Genomic DNA, 13,356 nt, shown 5'->3' with positions numbered 1-13,356 from the left:
GTTTGGATTGACTCGAGGAAAAAAAAATGTTTTTTCAAAAAATTCATTTTTATTTAAACACTTTTGATAAAAACTGATTAAAAATACACTTGGAAAAACTATTTTGAGTGGTTGTCAATCCGTCTAATTTTATTCAAAATAATTTTATTTTTTAAATTAAACACTTGAAAATATATTTTAAATACATCCTTAATCGTGGACAATGTGTTATTCCAACGTGTCTCTTTTAAATCATAAATTTTAAATTATGATGACTATTTATCATAAAAGTATTGAATATTGTACCGAAGTTTAATGATGTCACATATGTATGTGTTTTAAGATTGAATGGTTGCTTTGTTGAGTAAAACTATTAAAATTAATTTGAATATGAAATTATGGGGACAGTGGAATATGACAGTCTAGTTATGAGTTGGGTGTATGTTTTGGTTTTTTCCTAGAAAATGCTGAGGAAGGTTGATTGTGGCTTGAAAACAAAGCATGGGTATGAGAAAACAAAGTATTGTGGAGAATAGACAATGCACAAATGCTTTGAAATGCCATAATGCCTTAATAATGCTAGTGATTTCCATGTAGACTAACCATATATCTCCAAAGTTGAGAATAGGTGATGTAATGAAATAATTATAATCCTTTACTTTGCAACTTGTAATCTTTTTTTTTTTTTTTTTTTTTTTTTTTTTTTTTTTTTTTTTAATGGAGGCATGTGGTTGTCACACTTCCATTTTGGGCATATGGATAATGTTTATGATGGGAGAAAAAAAAATACTTTTTGAATCCATATATATTTTGATTTTTCATACTTCATTTTTTTCTCAAAACAATACCCAAAATATGGAAGAAATTTTGAATTGGAAAAGAAAATTAGAAGTGTATATATATAGAAGAATAGATTTTCTCATGTATATTAAACAAAGGAAATTTTTTATGGATAGAAAAAATGTCAAACTATTTATAGAAAGAGTAGAAAAAAACACTGATAGATACTGATAGACTTCCATCAACATCTATCAGTGATAGTCTTCTATCAGTTTCTATTACTAATAGACGTTGATAAACTTCTAATAGTTTATATCAAAGAAGATTAAAATTTTGTTATTGTATAAATTGTTTTTCTTATTTTTCTATTTTTGAAAATCTTTCTTAAACAAACAACCACATCAATTTAGACATAACTCAACTAATTACATTTTATAAATCTTTCGCTCCACACATGTTCTGAAACTAAAGGAATATAAAGAATAAGAACAATATTATCGAAACAATTTAGTATACTATACTTCTATCGAAACAATTTAGTATACTATACTTTTAAGTACTTTTATTGATTTGATAGATTGATGGTACACAATTGACTTGCTTTTATACTTATGTTTTCTTGAAACGTGTAGAAGTATGTTGATTGATGAGTATGGATGTCTTCTCTTTAGTAGAGATGTGTTATTTTTTACGATGTCTTTGTAAAGTCTTTTCCACATAAAACTTTATGCTTTGATATATTCCTTTCATAACTCATTATCGTTTTAAAGTAGTAAACAAATTGTCGTTTCTAATATATAATAAACACGTTTTAAAGAAACTTAGATGCAATCAAGAGAAAAACAAATTATAAATAGCTATCTTTCAATTATGATACAGAAGTTCAAACTTCTATACCCTAAATTTTAAAATTTAAATCCTAAATTATGTAATTCGAAAATCACAATAACTAAACTTAATCAATTAAACTTTGACTATTAAAAAAAAAAAAAAAAGAAAGAAAGAAACTGGTTGATGATAGTTTTAACAAATTACTTTATTTTATGGCTAAATTATATATATATATATAAAAAATTGAACTTTCCATTTCATATGAAAAATACCATCATATTTTTAAAAGAGTTCAAACATTTTCTTATGGTTAGTTTTGGATGGAAATCATTAGTGTTTTATTAAAAAAATATCCCTAAATTATGAAAATTTTAAAAAAATATCCTTAAACTTTTTTCTTAAAAAATGTTTCGAAAATAACCTCACTGTTAGTATATGAACAAAGAATGCTAATACTTTGTTAACAAAATAACTCTAGAATTTCAACAACAAACAATTTTTTTTAAAAAAAATGCTCCTACATTAGCATTGTGTTCCGTTTGTTTCAAGTTTTCTTTGAGTTAAAAAAAGAACCAATTTAAAAATAAATTATATAGATATTTTAATCATTTTTTTTCGTATAGATACTTTTATTTTTCTCCTATATTTTTTAAGTTCTTACACCAATTTTCTCAACAACTAAAATAAAAGTCAAAACTTTAAGTTTAATGCATAAAACCTCACAAAATCTCATCAAATTCCAAATTTAAAGTCTTCCCTTAAAACATACCAAAACAATAAATAGCTAAATAAAATAAAATGTATTTGGCTACTAATGCATTCTCAACTGCTAAGGTACAATCTTATTAGAACTATGTCCTAAAACTTTGGTACTTTCATTATTCTCTTTTTTTCTTGTTATAGTATATGTACCTTAACTGAACTGGACAATTTTATTTATTTATTAAGATAAACAAATGCCAAACAATTAACAAAAAGGAGAGTACAAGGATATTGAAGAAGAGAGGAGAAAAATGAAAGGTAAAGAAGTAAAAGGATATTAGTTCGGTTTAATTATGTTCATATATTAACCATGTCAATAAAAGCATTTTTTTATTTTTTTTTAGTTTAAGGGTATTTTTAAAATTTTTTAAATTTATAGATATTTTAGATACAAAATACTATCGTTTCCACTAAAAAATAGTGAAACTCATTTTAAAAATTTTAAAGAGATTTTTAAAACTTTTGAAAGTTTAAGGATATTTTTTTTTATACAAATAACATATAAATTAGCCTTATTTTATTATATTGTATATCATTTATGACGGAAGTTTTATAAATCTTCAATATTGATATTTATCAAATAATAAGAGTCAGAAAAAAAGGCATAGATTTTTTTTTTTCAATTTCAATTGATTCATATAGGACACTGATTTTATTTTTCTATTTTTCTTTTATTAACATCAAATAACTCTAACATCAGATTTTATTAGTTTTTTTTTTTTTTTCTAAAAGGCAACATCAGATATTATTAATTAATTGACAAAAATCAAATGTTTTTTAAAAAATATTTCTCGTCCCTAAACCTTCATTTACTAACGTTTATATTTACTACTATTTAAAAACTAGAAATATAATATGTTTGATAATTATTATTACTTTTCGTTTCTTAAAAAATAAAAAAAATAATAAATAAACTGAAACTAAAACCTTTTTTTATAACTTATTTCTGGTTTTTTTTTTCTTTTCTTTTTCTTTATTTTTTTTTATATTATATATTTTTTTTTTGATAATATGTGAATGAGAGAATTAAACCTCTAAAAAGTATTATTCCAATTTGAATCAAACATCCATTTTCCAACGGAATGTCATAATTTGTTATCACATCAGTCTAAATATATTGAAGGTCTCCCATTTGAATACGGCCAACGCACATAATTTTATTACAAAAAAAAAAAAAAAAAACTTAGAAAATTAATCATAAAAGAATAAAAATGAAAGATTAAAGTGTAACCGTCTGTATTCATGCATGAACTAAACTGTTTCTTTTACACAAATTTAGAGGCAACAAAAGATGTTATTTATACCGAACACCGAACAAAATAAAGCAAAATGATACATCATACCTAATTAGGATTTAGAAGGGGAACGTATAAAAAAGTATTGAAATTATGAAATAACAAAACAGTCTGAGATTTACAGACTATATGGTTAATTTGATTCACATATAATCAAAATCTACAACCCTATTATTTGTCCAAAAGAGAGAGAGAAAAAAACAAAAGATAAAGATAAAAGATTAGATGGAAAAAAAAAAAAAAAAAGTAAAAAATCCTTCCTTTCCCTCCCACTCTTCAAAGGTCATTTCCAACTTTTTATTTCTCTCTTTTTCTTTCTTTTCAAAAGATTTTTAATTTTTTCTAATTTTTTTTAAAAAATGAAATCAAACTTTTGGTGGTGCTTCAACCATAGGTATAACAACAATAATGGGTAGTGGAGGAGGACAAAGCAAATTTGTAACATTATTATTATTATTGTCGACATTTGATGTTGTGTCGTTCCTTTGCGTTTCAATGTCGTTTGATGATGTTGATGTCGTTTCTTCTTCTTGTTGTTCTTCAATGATTGTTGCTAATTTCTTCTTCTTCTTCTGCTCAACTAATTTGCCTTCACTTATTAAAAGCTTCACTGGTTCAACAATGGTGCTGATCTCTTCTATTATTGCTTCTTTTTCTTTGTAATCTTTGTATTTTCCCCATAACACTGAGTACAGCCCCACCACCATTACAACTCCTCCAACAACACTGAAAAAGAAAACAAATGTTTAGTTAGGACTATAGTTGAAAGGATATGGATAAAAGATTAAATTTACGGTAAATTACGAGTTTAAACTTTTGAATTGGATGTTGGATTTAACCTGGTAAGAGAGTAAAAGATTCTGTGTTTGAACTTTAATAATGAATCTCGTAAAAATTTGGTGATATGTACACATTGCAATTTGATAATTTAGTCATTTATTAGACCTTGTGTTACTTTCCAAATTCAAAAGGATAGACGGAGTGGAAAAAGAAACAAGATCATCTTTGATGAAAAATGAGAATCACATATCTAAAAGTTAAGATTTCTTTTTTTTTTTAAAAAAAAAAAAAAAAAAATCTACACTTCACCCATCTTAAATCTTTGATTTATATCTTATATTATTCTTGTACTCTCATAGTTACTCTATTTTGGTCCTTGAATTTTTAACTGTTTCATTTTGATCTCTAAATTTATTATAAAATATATATTTTAGTCTTCAAACTTTTAAAAAACAAATATCTCTCTATTCATACTTTTAGTTTAATTTTCATAAATTAATGATGTAGTTTTAAGGATGTGTGCTAGCATGTTAATAAAGAGGGCAAGGTGTAAATAAAACTTCAAAATTTCAAAGAAGATAGACATGTATATTCAAAACTTTAGAGTGTCAAATAGATACAATTAATAGAAAAAAATTGTGAATTTTCCACAATTTTATAAACTTGAATGTTTTGTTTGTTCAATAATTGAATTTAAACCTAATGAGGTTGTATGTTCAAAACTCCTCGTAATAACAACATTCCCATCTCAATTGGCGTTTTAGCAATCAATTTGTTGTATATGGCATTAAATTCTAAATTGGTCACAAATAAGGAAGTATGTTAAGAATATATAATTAAAAAAATTATCGTAACTAATCAGCTTAAGCATTTAGGTTAAGTGTTCACACTAACCGTCCGATATAGATCTTCTCAGCAAGCATGAAAGAGCCCATTATAGCAACAATGATCATGATCATAGGGGTAAAGGCTGTGACAAATACAGGTCCTCTCTTTTGCATAATCATCCCTTGGACATAATAAGCTATGCTTGATGAAACTATTCCCTGAAATTTTATTATTCATATTAAATTATTATAACTCTTTTTTTTATATATTAATATATAGAAAATAAAGAGAGGTAGAAAGTCTTACAGCATAAACAGAAGCAAGAAGATTCATGTCCCATCCAATGTTCCAAACAGAAGCTTTGTTTTCCATTACAAAGGTGACAGCCATGGATTGCAAAGTCCCAAAGAAACAAACAAGGGTTGTAAGTGAGAGATGAGCTGTGTAATTCCTCAATGTCATTGCCTGAAAATGTAGTAAACATCCCAAATTAATTTACAACTTTTTTTTTTCCTTGAAACCACATACATATTATAATATGACCTAATTCCATCCGATCCCGACCAACTTACTGTTTATGTTATCACGGTCAAATTATAAGTCACTTCCTTGAACTTTCAAAATTATATATATATACGTTGTTCAAAACTTTTAGTATTATGTCTAATAGGTCCCTAAATTTTAAAAATGTCTCAGTGTTATGTTTCATAATCTTTCAATTTTGTATATAATCTATCAGTAACATAAATTACATGATGAAAATTTTAAAAACTTAAATGACCACTATTTTATATAAAATTGAATTTTATATCATATAAGACTCTAAACTTTTTATTTTGTTTCTAGTAACTCAGTGAATTTAAAAGAGAGTATTAAATAATAGATTAATGACCTATTAAATTTAAAATTTAAAGGTTTACTAGAGATAAAAATCGAAAGTTTAAGGACTAATCTAACTTTTTTTTTCTAGTTTAGAAATCAGATAGATATAAGTCTGAAAGTTTGGAAGTCTATTAAACATTTTTTTCTAAAGTTCAAAAACCATATAAAAACAAACTCAAAAACATTTTGTTTTTCAGTTCGTTAAGCTATGATTGAAATTACAATTTCATATTATTATTGGACAAAAATATCTTGATGTGACATTACACATATTTGTGTATAACCAAACTCTTATGTCTTCTACACTATGCTATAAAAATGAGTTTATATAATTTAATTAGTATAAAATTTGTATAATCAACTTCGAGATCAGAAATACGATTCTTCCACTGTGAAAAATACTTTTTTACCCCAGATTTGAAAAAAAAGGAGAAAGGGTTAAAATAGAACAAATATGAAGGTTCAAGTACTTAACCCTAGAATAACGTGAGTATATATTTGTACCTGAATGATGAAGAACAAAGCCCAAGCAAGATTGGCAAAAAGGAGAAGAATGGAACCCTTGACCCAATCTTGATAAGTGCTTTCAAAAGAGTAGTAATTGGAAGAAGTAGAAGAGTGAAGATAATTATGGTGAGACCAAAAGAAGCTTATGACATTCCCTTTGTATAAAGTCATCAAAATGGCTCCACCCACTGTCACCAATGTTCCCACCACCTTGGCTTGGCACCTCACTTTCTTCATCTCCAATTTCTCCATCCTTTTTATTTTATTTTCCATATAAACAAACAAATTTTATCAATCAACTCCAAATAATTTTACTTTATATATATATATATATTTTTTTTCTCTCTCTCTCTCATTCCTAAGTATTTCATTATTAGCAACAAGAAAGTTTTGCTTTTTATCTTCAGCTTTTTAAAAGGGTTTGATGAGGTATGTATATAATTTATTAACTCGAATTTGTAAAAGTCGATTAACAGTGCAAATACGTATACAACAAGTTTGATTTCTTATACGGAACTTTAAGTAGAGTTCAAAAGCAATTTTATAATGGATCTTAGAGTGTATTTGGAAGTGATTTGAAAGAGATATAAAATCACTTTTGTAGACCAAGTTCAAAGTAAAATTTAAACAGGTTTTAGTACGCAAATTTAAAAATAACCTTTTACGAGTTTCATTTCAAAGTGGATAATATCATACCTACAAAGAAGAGCCAAGATGAATGTCATTGCAGGAAGCATATTACTCATGGCACATGAAAAGGTAGGAGAAGTGAGCTTCAACCCAGCATAATAAAAGTTTTGATCAATCACTGGCCTGACCAAAAAGAAAAAAGAAAACAATTTCAACCAAAAAACTCAAAAAATGAATTGATAAAAAAACTGAACATTTCTTTTTTTTCCAAAAAAAAAAAAAAAAACCAAAAATTTGCACTAACCCTAATAAACCCAGAAGGAAAATCTGCATCAACATAGGGAAACTAATCTTGGGTCTCACTTTCCTGGCAAAAAAACATCTATATTAGTATTAAAGAGTACTTAAAAAAAACTAAGATAAAACAGCGAGTACTTAAAAAAGACTAAGATAACTTATTTCAAAAGCACTTCCAAACATACGAAAAGAGGTCTTAGAAAGAACAACCTTTCAAGGAAGAACGCAAACGGAGCGAGGGCAATAGTGGCAAAGGCTTGTCGATAGGTGACGAGAACGTAATGGCTCATTCCACGGTTGAGAGCTACCTTGGTGATGATGTTCATCCCAGCATAGCCAAATTGGAGAGAGATCATAGCAATGTAAGGCTGTGCTCCCTCAACAAAATTGGCAATTCCATTTCCCTTTCCTTCCATTTTTATTATTATTTATTTAATATTATTATTATTTGAAGAGGCTTGGGGAAGAAAAGGAAGAAAAAATAAAAAGAAAAATAAAAAGAAAGAAAGAAATGTTTATGGAGGAGGAAGAAGAACACTTCAAGAAGCTAAGGCTAATTTGTTGTCTCTCCTAAATTGAAAAATTGGAACTTGGTTTCATATTTATAGCCTGTTTTTATGATGAAATAATTGGTCTTTTGGCTATGTTTTTTTTTTGAAAATGATGATGATATGATCTGCTGTGTGGTTATCCATTCAAGGCTTGATGTGGGTTCCACGTGGCAACATCATGGAGGTGCTTTATATTATTTTAGATTATTATCCTGTGGTAGTTCCCATTTTTTTTCTTTTTCCCTTTCCCAATATCATATATTATTGTGTAAAAAGCTTTCATGATATTGTTTTAGTGCTTCAAGCTGCCATATGGATCCATGGTCAAAAGGTTTCAATTTTCTAAAATGATTAAAAGCTCATAAATTGTATTTGAATTGATGAATAAAAACTCTTTTTTTTTTTCATTTTATTGTTGCAACTTTTTTTTCACAACAATAAAGTAGTAGATCAAACCTTCAACCTTTAGAAACGAATGTTATGCCAATATCACTAAATCAAGCATGTTTTAACCATTTTATTGTTGCAAAACTACCTTTATATATTTGTTATTAGAAAACTTCAGCTGGTTAAATTATATTGAAATTAAATTAAGCACACTCATGTTTTTAAAAGTTAAATGACAAGTGAGAAGGACGATTTTAGCCAAAATTATAATGTGTGCTTAAATTTATTTCTATTTTAATATTAACATTTTCAATGTTAATGAATAACATTTTTACAATATTTGTCAAAATAATATCATCCACTTCGTTATGAATATTAAATTATTGAAATATCGACATATGTACGTATGTGTGTATATATATATACATATAGTCGGGACTCGCCTCTAGTCAATATATTTTTTTGAATACAACTAGGAAATGTACTCTACAATTCGCAACACAGAAAAGAGAGAGTCTCAATGAAACCTTCACTTGTTGGGCATACTTCTTCTATATGTATCTTCTTGCATGGGAGCCAGAACAACTAAAAAATATTTGGCCAAGTTACCTTGATTTTTAAAAACGAACTCAAGTGTGAGCTATATATTTAAGAGAGAATGGAAAGAGAACTGACTTCATCAACGTTCATGATTTGGTTTGAGTTTTTCGATCTTCCTTTTTAACACACACGAGAATGATAATAGTAATATTCAAAATTTAACAATTTCTTTCTCCTCTCCTTCAACCAGAAATCAACCAGATGTATAGACAATATGCATACAATCAATTAGTCGCTTTAATCGGATCTTTTATTCTAGTCGGAGGAGAAATTATCAAATTTCTGATATTCCCTCAATCTTTCTTCTTAGCACACATACAAGAATGATAATAGTAATATGTTTTAATCTAAAATTTAAATACAATAGTCATGATATTTCTTTTTCAAGCAAACCATTCGAGTAAATAATAGATTCTCATCGTAATAAACCTAATATCAAATTTTTTTATTTTTTGTACTATAACAAATGTGGGCTACTAGTTAATTTTCAATTTATTACATCTTTTAAACAATCTAAATTTAAAAGTTGACATCATGAAGAATAATGTAACTATGACCATTCATTGCCATCTAACTATGACCATTCCTTGCCATCTAGTATAGTTTATAAATTCATGCATGAAGAGAAGAGACATATTACACAAAAAAAAATGTTGCATTTTCCAATCAAAGCAATTTTTCCATTAGGCGTTATCTAGTTTGTTGAAAAGTTTGTCATTATTAAACTTTATTTGTCATATTTAGTGTGACTTTTGGATTTTGTAACTTTTTATTTTTTTTGTAATCAATAGTGATTTTTAAGTTATAGGAGTTATGTGAGTTATGAGCATTTGATGACATTTTTAAGTTATAGGAGTTATGTGAGTTATGAGATTTTTGTAACCATTGGCATTCCTATGGTTATGTTTGTAAGCCTATATAAAGACATGCATAGTTGAATGGAATATATATCTCTCATTTTTCATATTTGTCCTCCACTTTTTTTTCTAACATAGTGGTATCAGAGCTAGTAGAAAATATTGAGAGAAAAATGGCCAACGGTGGGATAGGTTCACTTCAACTACCAATACTTACCAAGCTTAACTATGAAAATTGGAGCATCAAGATAAAAGCGTTACTAGGAGCACAAGACGTGTGAGAGATCGTAGAGAACGGTTTTCAAGAGGTAGAAGCTGGAGCCAATCAAGCGCAAAGAGATACATTAAAGGAGACAAGAAAGAAGGACAAGAAGGCCCTTTATATTTTGTATCAATTGGTGGACGAAGATACATTTGAGACCATCGCCAATGCGTAGACGTCAAAGGCGGCATGGGACAAGCTCCAATCGACTCTTAGAGGAGCCGATCGTGTGAAAAAGGTCTGGGTGCAAACCTTACATGGTGAGTTTGAATCTTTACAAATGAAGGAAACGGAGGTGATAGAGGAATATCACACAAAAGTAATGGCTGTCATCAACCAATTGAGATGGAATGGTGAAGAAATCACCGATGTTCGTGTCATTGAGAAGGTTCTACAAAGCCTAAATACAAAGTTCCAGATTATCGCCACGACGATCGAAGAGACACAGGATTTCGAGAACATGACAATTGAACAATTTATAGGCTCGTTACAAGCCTATGAGGAGAAAAAGAAAAGGAGGATGGAGCAAACAGAGACCATTGAATAACTTCTCCAACTCAAAATCAAGGAGGAGAATAGTCATGAACGTGGAAGAGGTCGTGGTGGTTGAGGCCATGGTGGAAGAGGTGAAGCCAACACTGATTTTTCTCAAAACTCGTATGAATCCTCAAGTGGAAGAGGAGGTCGAGGTCATGGAAGATGTGGTGGAAGGTCCGGGAGAGATAAATCTCAGGTAAAATGTTATAATTGTAACAAATATGGACATTATGCAAATGAGTGTTACTCATCTCAAACAGAGTCGATTGATCAAAATCATCAGGACCGATCAACCGCTAGCACATCAAAAGCCCATCAAAGGCAATCTAATTATGCAGAGGAGAATGGAACCTTATTTATGGTTTCAAAGGGAGAAGAAGAGAGTCAAGATAGTATGTGGTATCTTGACATAAGAGCCTCGAATCACATGTGTGGAAAACGCGAGATGTTTGTGGAGTTGAACGAGATGGAGAAAGTTAATATTGCATTTGGAGACAATTCTTTGGCTACCATCAAAGGAATAGGTAAAATTCTCATTCGATTAAAAAATGGAGAAAATCAATATATCACAAATATTTATTACATTCCCAATGTCAAAAATAATATATTGAGTGTGGACAATTATTAGAAAAAGATTTTGAAGTTCAAATGAAAAATAATTGTTTGTATTTGAGGGATAATCATGAGAGACTTATTGCTAATGTCTCCATGACTAAAAACCAAATGTTTCCTTTGAATATATGTAATGATGTTCCAAAATGCTTGAAGACGTGTTATGAAGATCTCTCTTGGCTATGGCATCTATGGTTGGGGTACCTCAATTTTGAAAGTCTACAAGATTTGTCGAAGAAGAAGATGGTGCGAGGTTTACCACACATTCACAAGCTAAACCAAGTATGTGTGTGAAGGGCGTTTGCTTGGCAAACATCATCGAAGTAGTTTTCCAAAGGAATCTATCACAAGAGCAAAGAAGCCTGTAGAACTCATCCATGCCGATGTGTATGGAATGATCAAACTAGAGTCTCATGGTAAAAGTAAATATTTCCTTCTCTTTATTGATGATTTTTCTAAAAAAACATGGGTGTACTTTTTGAAGGAAAAATCATAAGTATTTGAAATCTTCAAGAGATTTAAAGCACGTGTGGAGACTGAAAGCAACCTTACAATCAAGGCCACGAGAACCGGTTGAGGTGGTGAATTTACATCAAATGAGTTCATACAATTTTGTGATGAAAAAGGCATCCGACGCCTGTTAACAGTCCCAAGGACACTGCAACAAAATGGCGTGATGGAGAGGAAGAATTGGACAATCTTGAATATGACAAGAAACATGCTAAAGACAAAGAAGATGCCGAGGGAATTTTGGGCGGAGGTCGTAGCTTGTGCGGTTTATTTGACAAATCGAGCACCAACCAAAAGTTTGCTTGACAAGACGCCTCAAGAAGCATGGAACGGAAGAAAGCCTGAACTTTGTCACTTCAAGGTGTTTGGGAGTATTCATATGCTCATGTGTCGGAAGAAAAAAGGACCAAGCTCGATGATTGAAGCGAGAAACTCATCTTCATCGGCTATGATGCAAGTTCAAAGGGTTATCATCTTTACAATCCTTTGAATGGGAAGGTAATGATTAGTCGTGATGTTGTTTTTTATGAGGAAGCCTATTGGGATTGGAATATACAAGAGGAGGAGTATGATTTCCTTCCATATTTTGAAGAAGACGATGAAAATGAGCTGACCAAGGATGAAATGGGTGAAGGTTTGCCCATTCCAGTGCCATCTCATTCGACCGATCGACCATTATCTGAAGGTTCATCTAGTGATTCGGAGAACGAAATTGGCCCAAGAGGAACTCGAAGTCTTCGGAAACTTAATGAGGTAAATGAAAATCAAAATGACATAATTCTCTATTGTCTTTTTGGTGATTGTGAGCCTATTAGTTTCCAATAAGCCATTGCAAGCAAGAAATAGAAGGATGTAATGGATGAAGAAATTCGAGCGATAGAGAAAAATGACATATGGGAGTTGACCAAGCTTCCAAAAGGGCACAAACCGATTGAAGTGAAATGGGTATACAAGACAGAGAAAAATCAATGGCGATGTTGAGAAACACAAGGCGAGACTAGTGGTGAAAGGGTATAGCCAACGACATGGCATCGACTATGATGAGGTATTTGCCTCTGTTGTTCGTCTTGAAACTATTCATTTGATTATTGCTTTGGCAGCCCATACTCATTGGAAGATACAACAAATGGATGTCAAATCGGAATTCTTGAACATAATTCTTGAGGAAGAGGTCTATGTGGAACAACTATTGGGTTATGAAGTCAAGGGTGAAGAAGATAAAGTGCTTCGATTGAAGAAGGCACTTCATGGTTTAAAGCAAGCACCAAGAGTATGGAATTCGAAGATTGACAAGTACTTTCAAGAGAAGAAGTATATGAAGTGTCCTTATGAGCATGCCCTCTACATCAAAATGCAAGGTGAAAGCATACTAATCATTTATTTATATGTTGATGATTTAGTATTTACCGGAAACATTCCTAGCATGTTTGATGAGTTCAAAAGAGAGATGGAAAAGGAGTTTGAAATGA

The 13,356-nt window shown here is 29.8% G+C and overlaps 1 protein-coding gene across 1 annotated transcript; it reads right to left on the bottom strand.

Moving 5' to 3' along the window:
- Positions 1-3,600: 3,600 nt before the first annotated feature.
- On the bottom strand, positions 3,601-8,156 carry LOC120072872 (WAT1-related protein At5g07050-like). Its single transcript, XM_039025398.1, has 7 exons — positions 7,782-8,156; positions 7,579-7,641; positions 7,341-7,457; positions 6,642-6,897; positions 5,562-5,720; positions 5,322-5,473; positions 3,601-4,373 (listed from the first exon to the last, which is right to left on the bottom strand). The coding sequence occupies exons 1-7, from the start codon at positions 7,985-7,987 to the stop codon at positions 4,013-4,015; spliced, it is 1,314 nt and encodes a 437-aa protein (XP_038881326.1). The 5' UTR covers positions 7,988-8,156; the 3' UTR covers positions 3,601-4,012.
- Between the last annotated feature and the right edge of the window lie 5,200 nt (positions 8,157-13,356).

Source organism: Benincasa hispida, chromosome 3 (genome assembly GCF_009727055.1).
Source record: "Benincasa hispida cultivar B227 chromosome 3, ASM972705v1, whole genome shotgun sequence".
NCBI lineage: Eukaryota > Viridiplantae > Streptophyta > Magnoliopsida > Cucurbitales > Cucurbitaceae > Benincasa > Benincasa hispida.
Note: the sequence above shows the minus strand (reverse complement) of the source record. Positions and strands in the feature narration are given on the sequence as shown.

Bases quoted from the DNA above. Each gene is read 5' to 3' on its own strand.
- LOC120072872 (XM_039025398.1), bottom strand. From the start codon at position 7,987: ATGGAAGGAAAGGGAAATGGAATTGCCAATTTTGTTGAGGGAGCACAG. The intron at 7,458-7,578 runs GTTAGTGCAAAT...CTTTTTGGTCAG, and splicing joins TTCCTTCTGGGTTTATTAGG to GCCAGTGATTGATCAAAACT. The intron at 4,374-5,321 runs GTTAGTGTGAAC...TTTCTTTTTCAG, and splicing joins GAGAAGATCTATATCGGACG to TGTTGTTGGAGGAGTTGTAA.